Source organism: Dendroctonus ponderosae, unplaced genomic scaffold (assembly GCF_020466585.1).
Source record: "Dendroctonus ponderosae isolate FM_Combo_2020 unplaced genomic scaffold, Dpon_F_20191213v2 Dpon_F_20191213_8, whole genome shotgun sequence".
Taxonomy (NCBI): domain Eukaryota; kingdom Metazoa; phylum Arthropoda; class Insecta; order Coleoptera; family Curculionidae; genus Dendroctonus; species Dendroctonus ponderosae.
In genome coordinates this window covers 6016823-6029365 of record NW_026019016.1, presented here as the reverse complement: position 1 = coordinate 6029365, position 12543 = coordinate 6016823, and the positions used below count along the sequence as shown (strand labels likewise).

The following is a 12543-nucleotide window of genomic DNA, read 5'->3' as shown; positions in this document are numbered from 1 at the left end:
ACTGAGCTCGTTCAAGTTAAATACCTGGACTGACAAATGAATGAAATTTGTAACTAACGACATTCTAACTAGCGTAATAAGAAAGCTAGTAAAACCTAGTGGTACCTGCTACTCGAACATTAGAGATCGGTAAAATGTATGGGTGAAAGTTTTATTGCAAAATATCCGATAGAGAAGGACCTTTGCAAAACTGTTCTTTGATTATTTTTCTCTTCTTATAAAAGACATATACGTTATGCAATTAGATGTCAAATAAAAAGATCAATGATCTGCGCTCCTTGCAACATACATTTCCTTTCGCTCACTAGCTTTAGGCAATAATTTATTTTCATTAGTTTATAGCAAGTGTCGTTTCAAACTGGCTACTTTCGCATTTTGTTTTCGAAGTTTTGCGGGTGTTTGCAATTTTTATTTATACCATTTACAACATGGAAATAATTGAGCTCAATTCAGAATCGAGCCTAACAAACAATGTAGCTCTACATACACAGCCCTCATCTCATCAGACTCAAAATAAATCATTACATATTCATTTATTACGGTCTAGACTTACCATAATTGTATATGGAAACGACACATACGATCTGCATTCGTTCAAGGCAATCCTGCAAGACAGAAAGTACAAAAATGTTACCTTTTGAATAAATCATTCATTTTTAGTTGTTTCGCTTAAAACGGTTTGCATTGGCTATTGAGAATCAAATTGGAAAAACTAAAGATAATACCCAATACAGATATTTGACTAAAGCAGCACTGCTTGAACTTTAGAAGTTTGAGAAGTTTAGGCATTCATTCATTTTTTGCCTCGTACATGTTTTTAATTTGTTCCTAATGATTAAACCTGATGTTCTGTAATACCTGATTCAAGGTTGAACTGCTATGTTGCTCATAGAACTTGCAACTTGTCCAATTGGATTAACACTGTAACATGCGATAGAAAACCTTTGCATCTTATGACCTATAGAATGAATCACGGCAATCAATCTTGACTCAAGAATGCGCATACTGAAAAAAACATGAAAACATACACTATAGTGTATGTACATTGGATATGCCGTTTTTACCCAAAATTATTCGCAAACATTTTACTCCTTTACAGTTCAAAAGCAAAAGGATATTACTAAAATTGGGAGCCAGATTAAAACGGAAATGCCGTGACGTCAATGTTTAAAATCCAGGCTTAATCGACAAGATAATGTATCTGATAAAACAAGCAAACAGAATGATAAATGTATTGAAATGTCTTCTCAGTAATAAGCAGTATCAGCTATACAAGATTGGCAGCAAATCAATCCTAAGCTGTGGTTTCACTCTTCTCTACGTGCACTTATAGCAGCCGAGTTATGATCTTTTATAAACAAGCAATGTTTATTATTTCATTATTTCCTATCAATGTTAACGTACGTGTTGCACTAGTTTGTTTACCAACTACCTAAAGACGGGCATTTCAGCTGAGCATCTCAATCTCTGTAATGAAGAATTTTCTAACTTTGCATTCTGCGATGGAACGTCACAAAAAAATGCACACACTCACACATCCACACTCGCACCTGCACCAAGACACTGCAACCAATATCAATAAACCCGGTTATGCGACTAGATCTATAGTATACAAGGCAGAGCGTCGCAATAGAACAGTTATTCAGTTATTTAAACCACGTCGCAATTTGACTTAGTAGTACAAGCATGTTAAGCAAAGTAAACTTAACTCTCTCTGCTCGCAGCAATGTTGCCTTGCGAACGATGTTGTCTTTAATCTGAATTTTCTGCAAGTGTTAACTACTGAATGCATTGAGAACACAATATTATTCACCGCAGATCACCAAGTGGTCCTCTGTGATTATACATTACTGTAAAGTAGATTTGGATCCAAGCAGGAGACTTACCGATAATCTTCCGGCAAAAATTGCAAATTGATTCATCTTGAAGTGGAGAATTTGCGTCACGCACTTGACCTGCACCACTTTTGGTATTGAAAAGCGTTTTTGTTAATTAAACCACACCCACTGATGATGGCAAAATCTAGCAGATACAATCTGAATCAGTCTCGATCTGTAAGAAAGACAGTTTGATTTGAATGGAATATTTCCTACACATACGTAGGTGCCTAAGAACGTAGGTGCTACAATCTTTAATGCACATAATCTAGTACCAGTCCCAGTCATCTATTCTGGGGTCAAACAATCGTAATAGTAGGTACTTATTTACTGCAGAAACTAGAAATGATGAAGAAATATGTTGGTTTTGGACTCGTTTCATTTCCTCCAATTCAAGTCAAAATATAGCCTTGAAACGCACATAAACTGTTACCTTTTGTTTGTAGATAGGTATTTCAGCACCGTAAGCTCGACTTGTAGCCACAAAAATTGATTTATAGCTAGGTACAAGGACACTGATATACCGAAAACTGTTTTTGACGATGCAGCCTCATAGAGCTACTTTCAACGCTTAGCGTAGCACCCACATTTGCTTAATATTTGGATTCAAACACTGCATTAAAGAACTGACCGACCAAATGAACAAATTTACTAAATATCAATTACTCACCATAGATAAATAGGAAAATTTGGCATGCCAATACTAATGTCGAATGTCAAAAATTAGGCATAACATGCAACTATCAACATCGGACAACGAATCCTAAATCGTTAAATATGTTCGCTTCGGGCAATCTGCAAACCTCTCCAAATAGGGATATTCATTCAGAAAGCTTTCATCCTCCACTAATAATTTTGTAGGTATTTAAATCACTTTACCACTAGACAAAAAAAACAAAAATTTTGACACCACCTACCTACAAGAGAGCGATTATTAGTAGTCCTTTAATGTAAAAAAGTATGTAAAAAATGGATATTTCACACTTTCAGCGTTTGCATCATAGATTAAATAAGTATATAACATAGTTCACATCAAGATGAAACAATGAAACCATATTAAAATTGGGATGTCTATTGTCCAGGTGTTTACTTGCTCATCCGCCATATATTCGCTATCAAGTGTACAAACATGAACACTCTAAAGCGCAATCGCCCCAGTCTCCAAGTGGTGTTCATAGATTACGAGTAATTTTACGGATATTTGGTCCTAAATTGTAATCATTATAATACTAGACAAGTTTACAAAACAATGCGATTCGGGTTCTTCTTGGGTGCCAGCCTCGAGAAAATCACGCGAACTTTGCCCTTGATTCTACTTCTGCGTCAACCTGACTTTTCAGTATCGTGCTCGAACAAGCAAGCCTATTGTGATCGTGATAAAGGATCTGAAGAAAATTGCTGGAAAACTCATTCTCAGGTAGCCGAATATTCAACTGCTGGAGAAATGGCTGCACCCAAAGGTCTTTTGCTTTACTACAACGAGTACTCTTTCTATTCTCAAAAGGTGGGTATTTAATATAACACCTACATCCGACTTGGCCACTTTGTGCTTATCATTGAGCCGTGTGAAGAGAACATTACATGCATCTCAGTGTGTGTCATCTTCTGTGAGATTAAGACATCATTCAAACCCGCTAAACAAAAAACGTTTCGTAAACGTATAGGGATTTAAATCCCGAAATGTTTCCGTTATTTGCACTTTGTATCACAAATGTTTATGTAACTGAAAATGTCCGGCCTCAGGAACGTTTCACTGAAATTGACTCACCCTGTACATTTAATTTTACAGTATATTTGATGGAATTTAAGAAAATCCAAAGAAAACATTTAATTTACTTATTAGGTTGTTCTGGCTTTGCACGAAAAAAAGCTGCCCTTTGAGACGCACGACATAGATCTGAACGGAGAACAATACAAGCCTTGGTTTCTGCAAATAAACCCGAGAGGTGAAGTTCCAGTGCTCCAAGACAGTGGCAAAATTATTCCAGACTCTGCACGCATCATAGACTATTTGGAGGACAATTTCAGTAACGGTTTGTACTCGAACTTCTGGGATTTTCACTTCAGACGGACTTATAAGGCGGAGGCTTGCATTTTTAGGACATAGTCCCAGGCTGATCCCTATGGACCAGGGAGGCGAGGTGCGGCAGAAAATAACGTATTTCCGGGGTATCATCGACAAAATTAATGGCAACGTGCTTACCATCGGAAGCTTACTGCACCCCGAATTGGCCACCGGGTCTAAGAAAGTGCCTTTTATTGGGCCTGTTAGAAAACAACTAGTAAGTAAGTAAACCGTTCTTCCGGCAGTCACACTGTTTGATCAATATCGCGAGTGGAGGATGGACACTAACACATTAATCTACAAATGTATTATTTTGCCAGATGCGGACAAAGATAGTGCGAAAAACTTACGCAAATACGCTGAAGACAATCCTGGAGCTCGAGAAATGCTTCTAGAAAAGGCGGAAAACCAAGAGAAGAAACATGAAAAGATGCTGAACAAGGAGGAATTTGTAGCGATACTCAAAGAAGCTGATAAATTGTTTGATGAAGTTGAGGCGCAGCTGGCTCAGCATGCAGGTGATCAACGGATTCTGGTGATAACTAACCCAAAGCGGCAGTTTTTCTCTTCAACTGTATTCTATTGCAGATAAGACGAATTGGTGGTTGTGCACCGACGAATTTACTGTGGCGGATGTGTCGTTGACTATTCTGCTGGTGCGAGTCAATCAAATCGGAATGGAGCCCTATTTCTGGACTAATGGAAAGCGACCTCACGTCGAGCAATACTTCATGCGAGTTCAGGAGCGCGATTCATACAAGAAAACGATTCCCACCGCTTTCTCCCTGGTCAAGACCGTTTTCAAAACGCAGATGCCTTTGATTATAGGGGTTAGTATTGCTGTTGCCATTGCGTTAATAGTCGGAGGGTGGTTTATTGTTAAGAAAATTATCCACAAATAAAGTGTGAACGCGGAAAGGAATATCTTAGTAATTAAGGCAAAATCACAAGTGTGGTTGCTTGATAGCTTGAAAGGTTAACTGATACATTTCTAATTATATTTGTTGAGTTTTTCGTTTCTGATGAGCAAAATGAGACAATGCGATACCCAGAGTTATTCGTAAATCCAGAAACCAGTCAGATTTCACGGCAACAATTATTTAAGACAGACGGCGTTTCTCCTGGTTTTGCGCTTCCTTATTTTTTATTCGCACAAGGATTTTAAGTAAAGCAATTGCATACCCGTCAATTTCGGTTGATTTGGTAATTGTTTTTCTAGTATCCCGATTATTAAACCGCTTCCAGACTGTAACAATACAAAATTTTACTTATAATATGTGTTAGTTAACCATTACTAACCAAACTCTTAATGCTGATCGATAGTAATGTGATAGGCATGTATTACGTATTACGTAAACTATAATAACAGCCATGACAAGAAATATACATACATATGTCTGTATTTATTGTATATAAATGTTCAGACTAAAAGTAATGTTTTTATTTTCTTTTTCAACTAATAATTTTTCCCTGTAATGAAACAATTATACGTATGTATATAATAATAATGAATACAAGGAAAATAATTTAAGAAACTTAACCGTTTTAAACTTGACCTCTTGAGTCTATAACTCACTCAATAGGATTTATACAAATAACTGTTTAATAAAAATAAACTTTGTTGGCAGGGCTTGTTCGGGAGACGAAATCCTTAGGAGACCAGTTATGATTGTCCAAGATTCTAATTTAGATATACCTATAGATATAGTAATGTACTATACATAAAAAAATAATATGTTAATTTGGAATTGCCTAGTCTGATTTTATTGTTAAGGTTACTACTTTGTGTAGTCAATTATAAATTTACTGTTTCTTATCGTATAGCTACACTTTCCAGATTTAATTCGTTTTGTACAAAGTTACACTATCTCTCTCTCTCCTTGGCTCTTCAGTTGGTCTATCTTTGTCCCAATGTTCAGAGGTGTTCTGTCACAGATTACAGAGTAACTTCTGTGATCTGTGCACACTGACACCGACTAGAAGAAGAAGTGTTCTGTGGTACCAATGTCATCAATTTTTGACAATCCATAAACAAACCTTTTAAAAAATGTTTGAATAATCATCAACATGTAATAATTTGACAAAATGTCGAATTGCTATAAGCGCGTCAACTACTATGATTTGTGCCGGCTGTGTGCACAAAATATCCACAAAAATAAAGTTAAAATTTTCGAGCAGGAAGGCACCAGACACCAATTGCAGGCCAAAATTAAGAAGTGCCTGGCCATAAACGTAAGTTTGCATGTTTACAAGTCGACTTCGTATCACTGTGTATTGCAGATCAAAGCGGACGATTTCCTACCCAAAGTGGTGTGCGCTAAGTGTTTGAAGCAGTTGGAGTTGTGCAATGCCTTCAGGGAGGAGTGTATCAATTCCGAATCAATGCTATCGAGCTACTTTAAAAACTACCGACATACTGATGAGTTCAAAAAGTCGGGAAAGGTAATGACCTATTGAATTATCCACCCCTCCCTCCCAATTTGATTCATTGTCGACTCTTTTAAGGTGTACATAAAAGATACCGCCAAGTCGGACAGTGAACCGATTCAGAACACCAACAAAAAGCCAGTTGCTGCAGCATGCGGACCGAACCACACTCGGAACAATCTAACACTACCATTGTATGCGAAAAGCATCCATTCAAGCGAAATTAATATGCCTAGCAAACCGATAGCACACAGTTCCTTGCAAGTACAGCATCTTCCTTACAGCATGGATATGCTCAACGAGGCGCTTAAAAAAGCTGTGCAACAACTTCCTAAAGAGATATTGAACAAAGTGGTGGTCAATTCCAACGGTGAAGTTATCAACTTTGCTCCTCTGGACGCGATGACCATGGAACCCACCAATATATCGCATAATATAAGTAGTATAAACAATAGAGTTAACGATAAGTTCAAAAAAGGGGCGGACAAACAGGATAGCATTATTAAAATTGACTTGACTCTGGATGAAATTGGGGAGGATTCGAAGAACAAGTTGAATGCAATGTCCTACTCTAAACCTCCTGCTCATTTGCCAACCCAAAATCCTACAATGATCTTTCCTGCTGTACAATTACAGGTAAGTTTTCAGTTGAATTATTACCAAGAAATCTAAACGTACCCAGCGGATAATCAGGCTAAGATCAATAGTTCCAATTAGTGCCATTGTTCGTTTTTAATATCGAGGAAGAACCGTTTAGCAAAACCAGTAATTGCAACTTTTTAAGAACTAACTTTTCACACAGATTCTATTGTTCAAGTTCAACCTACGTGACGGTTATTTATCAAGCCCAACATTGATTCCATAACTTACCACTTTCAGAACAACAACTTTGCAACAGTGCCAACAAATACCGTATACCCGCCGGCAATTTCTCCTTCCGCTTCAACCGTTATCAACGTAATATGCAGCAATCCTACAGAAATAACATCGACCAGTCCATCTTCTCATTCCAGTATCAACATAGAAGACCTGCGATCGTCCCAGGCTTTCCTACCATCAAAAAGCCGTAAATCAGATACTTCCAAGATCGAAAGGTGCAATTTGCAAGCCACCAAAGGCCACAATTGCGAGCTGTGCCCGAAAAAATTTAAAAGGCGCGAACATCTGTACCAGCACATGAAACTGCACACCGGGTTTCGGCCTTACCAATGCACCGATTGCAAGAAAACGTTCGTGCGAAAGGAACACCTTTTGAGACACATGGTGTTGCACTCGGGCGAGCGTAACTTCAGCTGCGATATTTGCACGAAGAGTTTCTCGCGGCACGACAACCTCCTCAAGCACGTCCGTACACATAACAAGGGCCAGAGCCAATCCGAGACTACCTACACGTGTGACGTGTGCCAGAAGGTGTACCTGGTGAAACGTTTTTACGATAACCATAGAGCGGAGATTGGGAGATGCTTTCTGGCTCCGCATTTACGAATTTGTGACTCGAGCCGGTCAATGGCGAAGAATTGCTAAATGGAAGGGCGACGGATGCTGTGTGATGGCACATATCACATTAGCGTTGTTTTTTAAGACCAACATCAATCTTTTCCGATATAATTCTATGTGGAATCCTATCTTTCTACATAGAATAAATGACAAATGTTCACTAGATATTGAGGAGAAATCTACCGTAAACATAGAAGCAGGCGTAATCACATCCAGGCACGTTCGTCGTCCGTCGTAGCTGTAATTTGTTTCTGTGGACATTCTTTGTCGAGCGTCTTATAATTTCTTTTAATCATACTAAACCGCAATAATTGATCTCATTAATGATAAGCATATTTATATACTATTTATTTTGTTGATTCTAATTACATTAATATTAGCCTGCATTAGCTGATTAAGTTACGAAACTCTGAACTTGTTTATAGTCATCGTCTTGGCTGTATTTTTTTTGTTAACAGTTTTAAGGCTTTTCTTAAATCAATACCTTCGTGTGTATTTATTTAATTTAACTAAGTAATAAACCTGCACCTGCGACGTTTCATTTTCTTTCCAACTATAGGTAATAAAATGCTTATATAACGAGTCGAACGTTTATTTACGCTCCACAAGAATGATTCCACATTTCCTACCGCTTCACTGTCTGCAAAATTTTTACCACAAATGCGTTTTTATCCGCCACTCCTTAAAATGCATACATCTGTGTCTCTGCTTTACTTGATAGGGTTCAATTTTGCCAAACTCGTTTTAATCCAGCAGTGTGGTCGAAAAGCACTGTGTTTCTGAATTCACCTTTCATATCAATCATGTAGTAAAACCAGTGTCCCTTTACTTTCAACGGTATAAACGATGTTGCAGCCGTCCTGGACTGAGTGGAACTCACGTTGGCGAGGTCTAATGTGAACATTCTATTCGGGCCTAATGGTGTGTATGTTACAATGGTGGCTTGTTGGCCCCCTTTCCTCAGTATCAAATACTTGACGGCTCTCAAGGTATATAGCCAGGATACTGCTAGAATACCCCACCCTAGAAACAACACAAAATAGGTATTACTTGCGTCGCTTCAAAGTGATGTTTCCTAATGTTCACCTATGAGAAACGATATTATTGTGAGACTGTTTCTCCATCTGTTCTCTCCAAAATTAATTTTTCTCCACCATACCGATTCAGTCGATTGACTGACGGGGATATCCTTTAAGGTCTGGTACGCCGTTAAGGATAAATACGTCCAAAAACCGAACTGGGCAATACCGAAGAAATTTACCATTTTAAAGAATCGGTCATTATTGGACTTGTACAATATCACATCCTTGATTACATTTGTATTAACATCCAACGAAGTCTGGCCAATGTTTCGCCATCTAAGTACACTGACCGAAGCGTAGTTCCTCAATTTTAGGAGCTTGATAAATAAACTCATAGCGCTTTCTTGGTTTGGTTATGTTGTTGGTCAAAATTGTCAGGTATAAACAGTATTCTACGTCTGTCTTACTGTGATGCTAGAAACAATCACAGAACATCCCCCTGGGGAATATTCTGTGGAAACAATTTAAATTGACAGATAGCACGTGTTTGACTAAAAAAAACATAGAAGCGAGAATACGCATGTAAAATTGCTGGAAGGCGTAAATGAAAGAATACTCACCTTTAAGCTATTTTGACATAGAACGGCTATATTTTGCTCTTCACAACATAAAACATGATCACTTTTTGCTTTTAATCTGTACACAAATTGGCGACTGAACCTAAGATGAGCAAGCAGTCATTATTTGAAAACTTGCTCATAAAATCTATGATTTGCCATTTATTAACAATATAATAAAATATATTAATAATTTTTCATTTTTATCACAGCCCCTCGTTAACTTTGATGTGAGCCTTCAAGTGAGAGTTGCAGGTTCTGGGAGCAATGATTCAGAAAATCCCTGCAGCAAATAGAGCAAAATAAGTTTCATCGAATTTCTAAACAGCAAATCTTGAAATCATAAAGCACTCACAGTATGTGGAAAAATGTGAAAGAGTCCCGATAAATAAAATAGTGATTCAGTCCAATCTTGGCATTGAATAGAACAAGCTTCGTATCGTTTAGCACCCATTCAGAGACATTTCGTTTTTTCGAGGCGGTATATAACTGCAATTGAACGGCCTTTAAACTTATTTTCCATCTTACTCAGTCTCTTTCTCTTACGGCTTGGCTCATAAAATACGGCACAATTTCATCATCTTTAGCATGGAGAAACAGTATAGGACACTGCACCATTTCAATATGTTTAGTGGTATCAAATAGGAATCCATTATGCTGCAGAGGTTTGACGACAGTATCCCAAAACCAAGGCAGCCACTTAAGATACTGAAAAGCATTGATGCCTCAAAGCCAGCTTGAATAAATGTATCATTGTATACCTTCACGTAAGGATGAAAATACAATTCATCGGTCAAACTGGTAAAGGCTGCCTCCAAAATGAGTCCAGTTAAGTTGGCATTTTGGTCTAGCCGAGCCACGGTGCTCGTAGCCAGATTTGCACCCAATGAGTGGCCCCATATATAAATGGGGCTCTCTGTTCTGTTCTGGAGCCATTTGTACACTTGGACGCAGTCATTAACCACGTTGTTCTCAAGCATCTCACCTGGCTGGGAGTCGCCGTAACCTGCGACAACCACAGCACTTGACCACATTAGCTTACAAGCGATCGTCCATTAACCACCTCTGTAATCGAAAGCAATGACGTGGAAAAAGCTTCTTAGCAATTGGTATTTCTGCCAGCTCTGACTGCGGTCTTCACCGGTGCCATGGAAATACAGCAGGACACTATAGTTGCTGTGTTTCAGAACTTTGTCAAAGTCGTACGATTCATTGTAAAACGAAATCTCTGCAAGATCTAGCGGGAGGATGTGCCACAGCCCCAACTTTAAGGTTGTCTTGTTATCCACATCTATTACTGGTACATAGTGGTTCTTGTATTCTGGCAGCCGGAAATTGCCATAATACGTTGCATTTGTTTGAAGACCAACTAGACATGTAAGCAACAAACCTAGTTATTCTAGTCAGTTCTGGCAGTATCGTACAAGGTACTCACATCGGGTAAAGATCAAGGATTGTTGCAAAGCCAGTGAGAACTTAAAAACCAAAGGTAGTCCAACGAACGCAGCGAGAAATCCCAGAACCAGCAACCCACTAAAACTGTAATTGCCATTCAACACGGGTACGAACAAAAGAATTATTCTCAGATACTTACACAACAACCAAAATACAAAAGACCCTTTTCACTTTACGTCTTTTGGTAGGCATTAGTTCAACGCTGTCGTCATCATTAGCGAAATCCTCATCGTTCACCAAGTAATAGTCATTATATCTGTGATTGTTCATATTAAAGGCGACTCATATTTTAAAAAAGCATGTAAAACAACTGAATGAAATTATTTCAACAACCTTACCATAGCAATTTCGGTTGACAAGTATTTGACAATGATTCAGTTATTCAGGTGCAAAGACTTCATTGTCTATATCACTCTGTAATTGTAAGATATTGCCATAATTTGCTCAAACAAAGGAAGCGTGTCCTTCCAGATTCCCCATCATTGGGAACAGCTACAGGTAAGTCTCTCCTATTTAACTTGACTCTATATATTGGTAAGTCTCTCCTATATAACTCCGATACTACTTACTTACCATCGACATAAAACATTGCGTCCTGGTTTTGGTCGATTTCATTTGGAAATGCAACAAAAACTAGCACAGAAAATAATTACATTTGATTCATCTAGTAGGAGGGTCAGTTCGTGGCAAGCAAGTTAAATTTAACCAGTTTTTGTTGTTTATCGTGTAAAAACGAACATTGGCCAAATATACAGGGTGATTCAAAATTCGCGTCATTACTCTGGAGGTGTTGTCTGGCGCAGTTATAGAAGTTCAGAAGAAATAGTAAAAGAAATTAATTGTTATTAAAAACTGAGAAATTTGCAAAAAACTATATCAGAAATACGACAGCAATGTTTTTCAAGGTAATCTGCCTAATTAACATTGCGCAAATACCTGTTGCTTCGTAATTATTTAAAACTCCGGTAATCATGGAATTATACAGACTGACAATAAGACAGACAAGGATAAACGGTAAATTCAACAAGATTTGTTGACGAAATCTCAACCTGTTCTCATAAACTCGAATATGGGTGTTTATAAATAAACCCTACAACATCAAACATTTGAATGTTTAACTGCAAACAAGCTAGAGCCTGTGTAATCTACTTATTATCCACTCTTATCAAGCAGCTTCTCGTATTCAGTTAATTAACTCCTGCTCATTTGTATCTACGTGGTAGGAATGTAGCCCTTCCTCGGTATTAATTTGGTGCTCGGGAAAGTGTCAGTTATTTTGCTCTGAGTGCCCCTGATTCGGTTATGCCCAATACTTGTTCTTCTGTGCCTGGAACCCGAAAATGGATTGTCGTCTACTGTCTTCCTGGAACCACTCTCCTCGCCATTTGTTGGCGTGAGTTCTTTCAGCTTCTGCTATGTTACTGTAGCATCATGATACCACAAATCACAGAGGTTACTGTAGAACTCTGTAATCTGTGCATGATACAATGAATACAAGGTAGGATCTTGCGTCGATTTGCGTGACGTCAGTGGAAATCACTGCCTGGCGTGCTTTTTTCCTGTCTGCTAAATGTGATTAAATA

At 38.1% G+C, this 12543-nt stretch overlaps 4 protein-coding genes and 1 long non-coding RNA gene across 14 annotated transcripts in view; 3 read left to right on the top strand and 2 right to left on the bottom strand.

Moving 5' to 3' along the window:
- Positions 1–2899, bottom strand: part of LOC109534357 (E3 ubiquitin-protein ligase RNF144A) — an 11513-nt gene extending 8614 nt beyond the window's left edge. The window contains exons 1-4 of one of the 7 annotated variants that reach the window (XM_048669256.1): positions 2795–2899; positions 2548–2723; positions 1887–2052; positions 554–605 (exon numbers count right to left, since the gene is read on the bottom strand). The gene's annotated coding sequence lies outside the window, so the exon portion shown is untranslated. The other 6 variants (XM_048669252.1, XM_048669257.1, XM_048669258.1 and 3 more) reach the window with 6 other exon arrangements.
- A 76-nt stretch (positions 2900–2975) lies between these two features.
- On the top strand, positions 2976–5690 carry LOC109534353 (ganglioside-induced differentiation-associated protein 1). 2 transcript variants are annotated; one of them, XM_019900008.2, is made up of 6 exons: positions 2976–3381; positions 3721–3910; positions 3978–4163; positions 4263–4460; positions 4531–4772; positions 5571–5690. In XM_019900008.2, the coding sequence occupies exons 1-6, from the start codon at positions 3127–3129 to the stop codon at positions 5595–5597; spliced, it is 1098 nt and encodes a 365-aa protein (XP_019755567.1). In that variant the 5' UTR covers positions 2976–3126; the 3' UTR covers positions 5598–5690. The 2 variants fall into 2 exon arrangements, with proteins under 2 accessions (XP_019755567.1, XP_019755566.1); XM_019900007.2 differs by lacking the exon at positions 5571–5690 and having other exon boundaries at positions 4531–5377.
- Positions 5691–5770: 80 nt separating this feature from the next.
- Positions 5771–8448, top strand: LOC109534351 (zinc finger protein 200). Its single transcript, XM_019900003.2, has 4 exons — positions 5771–6174; positions 6223–6384; positions 6448–7005; positions 7249–8448. Exons 1-4 carry the CDS (start codon positions 6028–6030, stop codon positions 7891–7893), a joined length of 1512 nt encoding a protein of 503 aa, XP_019755562.1. The 5' UTR covers positions 5771–6027; the 3' UTR covers positions 7894–8448.
- On the bottom strand, positions 8443–11230 carry LOC109534352 (transmembrane protein 223). 3 transcript variants are annotated; one of them, XM_048669260.1, is made up of 9 exons: positions 11100–11230; positions 10941–11044; positions 10569–10874; positions 10267–10511; positions 10052–10213; positions 9861–9994; positions 9509–9788; positions 8953–9439; positions 8443–8889 (listed from the first exon to the last, which is right to left on the bottom strand). In XM_048669260.1, exons 1-7 carry the CDS (start codon positions 11228–11230, stop codon positions 9725–9727), a joined length of 1146 nt encoding a protein of 381 aa, XP_048525217.1. In that variant the 3' UTR covers positions 8443–8889; positions 8953–9439; positions 9509–9724. The 3 variants fall into 3 exon arrangements, with proteins under 3 accessions (XP_048525217.1, XP_019755563.1, XP_048525218.1); XM_019900004.2 differs by having other exon boundaries at positions 8953–9399; XM_048669261.1 differs by lacking the exons at positions 10569–10874; positions 10941–11044; positions 11100–11230 and having other exon boundaries at positions 8953–9399; positions 10267–10495.
- A 140-nt stretch (positions 11231–11370) lies between these two features.
- LOC125505461 overlaps positions 11371–12543 on the top strand; it is a 3536-nt gene continuing 2363 nt past the window's right edge. The window contains exon 1 of the long non-coding RNA XR_007282187.1: positions 11371–11458. This is a non-coding gene — a long non-coding RNA (uncharacterized LOC125505461). The remainder of the gene's footprint in view (positions 11459–12543) is intronic.

Excerpts from the sequence above, each read along its gene's own strand:
- LOC109534353 (XM_019900007.2), top strand. The coding sequence starts at position 3,127 with ATGCGATTCGGGTTCTTCTTGGGTGCCAGCCTCGAGAAAATCACGCGA. Across the intron at positions 3,382-3,720 it reads ACTCTTTCTATTCTCAAAAG|GTTGTTCTGGCTTTGCACGA; the intron begins GTGGGTATTTAA and ends TTTACTTATTAG. Across the intron at positions 4,164-4,262 it reads TGTTAGAAAACAACTAGTAA|ATGCGGACAAAGATAGTGCG; the intron begins GTAAGTAAACCG and ends TTATTTTGCCAG.
- LOC109534351 (XM_019900003.2), top strand. The coding sequence starts at position 6,028 with ATGTCGAATTGCTATAAGCGCGTCAACTACTATGATTTGTGCCGGCTG. Across the intron at positions 6,175-6,222 it reads AGAAGTGCCTGGCCATAAAC|ATCAAAGCGGACGATTTCCT; the intron begins GTAAGTTTGCAT and ends TGTGTATTGCAG. Across the intron at positions 6,385-6,447 it reads AGTTCAAAAAGTCGGGAAAG|GTGTACATAAAAGATACCGC; the intron begins GTAATGACCTAT and ends GACTCTTTTAAG.
- LOC109534352 (XM_048669260.1), bottom strand. The coding sequence starts at position 11,230 with ATGAACAATCACAGATATAATGACTATTACTTGGTGAACGATGAGGAT. Across the intron at positions 10,875-10,940 it reads ATCCTTGATCTTTACCCGAT|TTGGTCTTCAAACAAATGCA; the intron begins GTGAGTACCTTG and ends TTACATGTCTAG. Across the intron at positions 9,789-9,860 it reads TTCACATTTTTCCACATACT|GGATTTTCTGAATCATTGCT; the intron begins GTGAGTGCTTTA and ends TATTTGCTGCAG.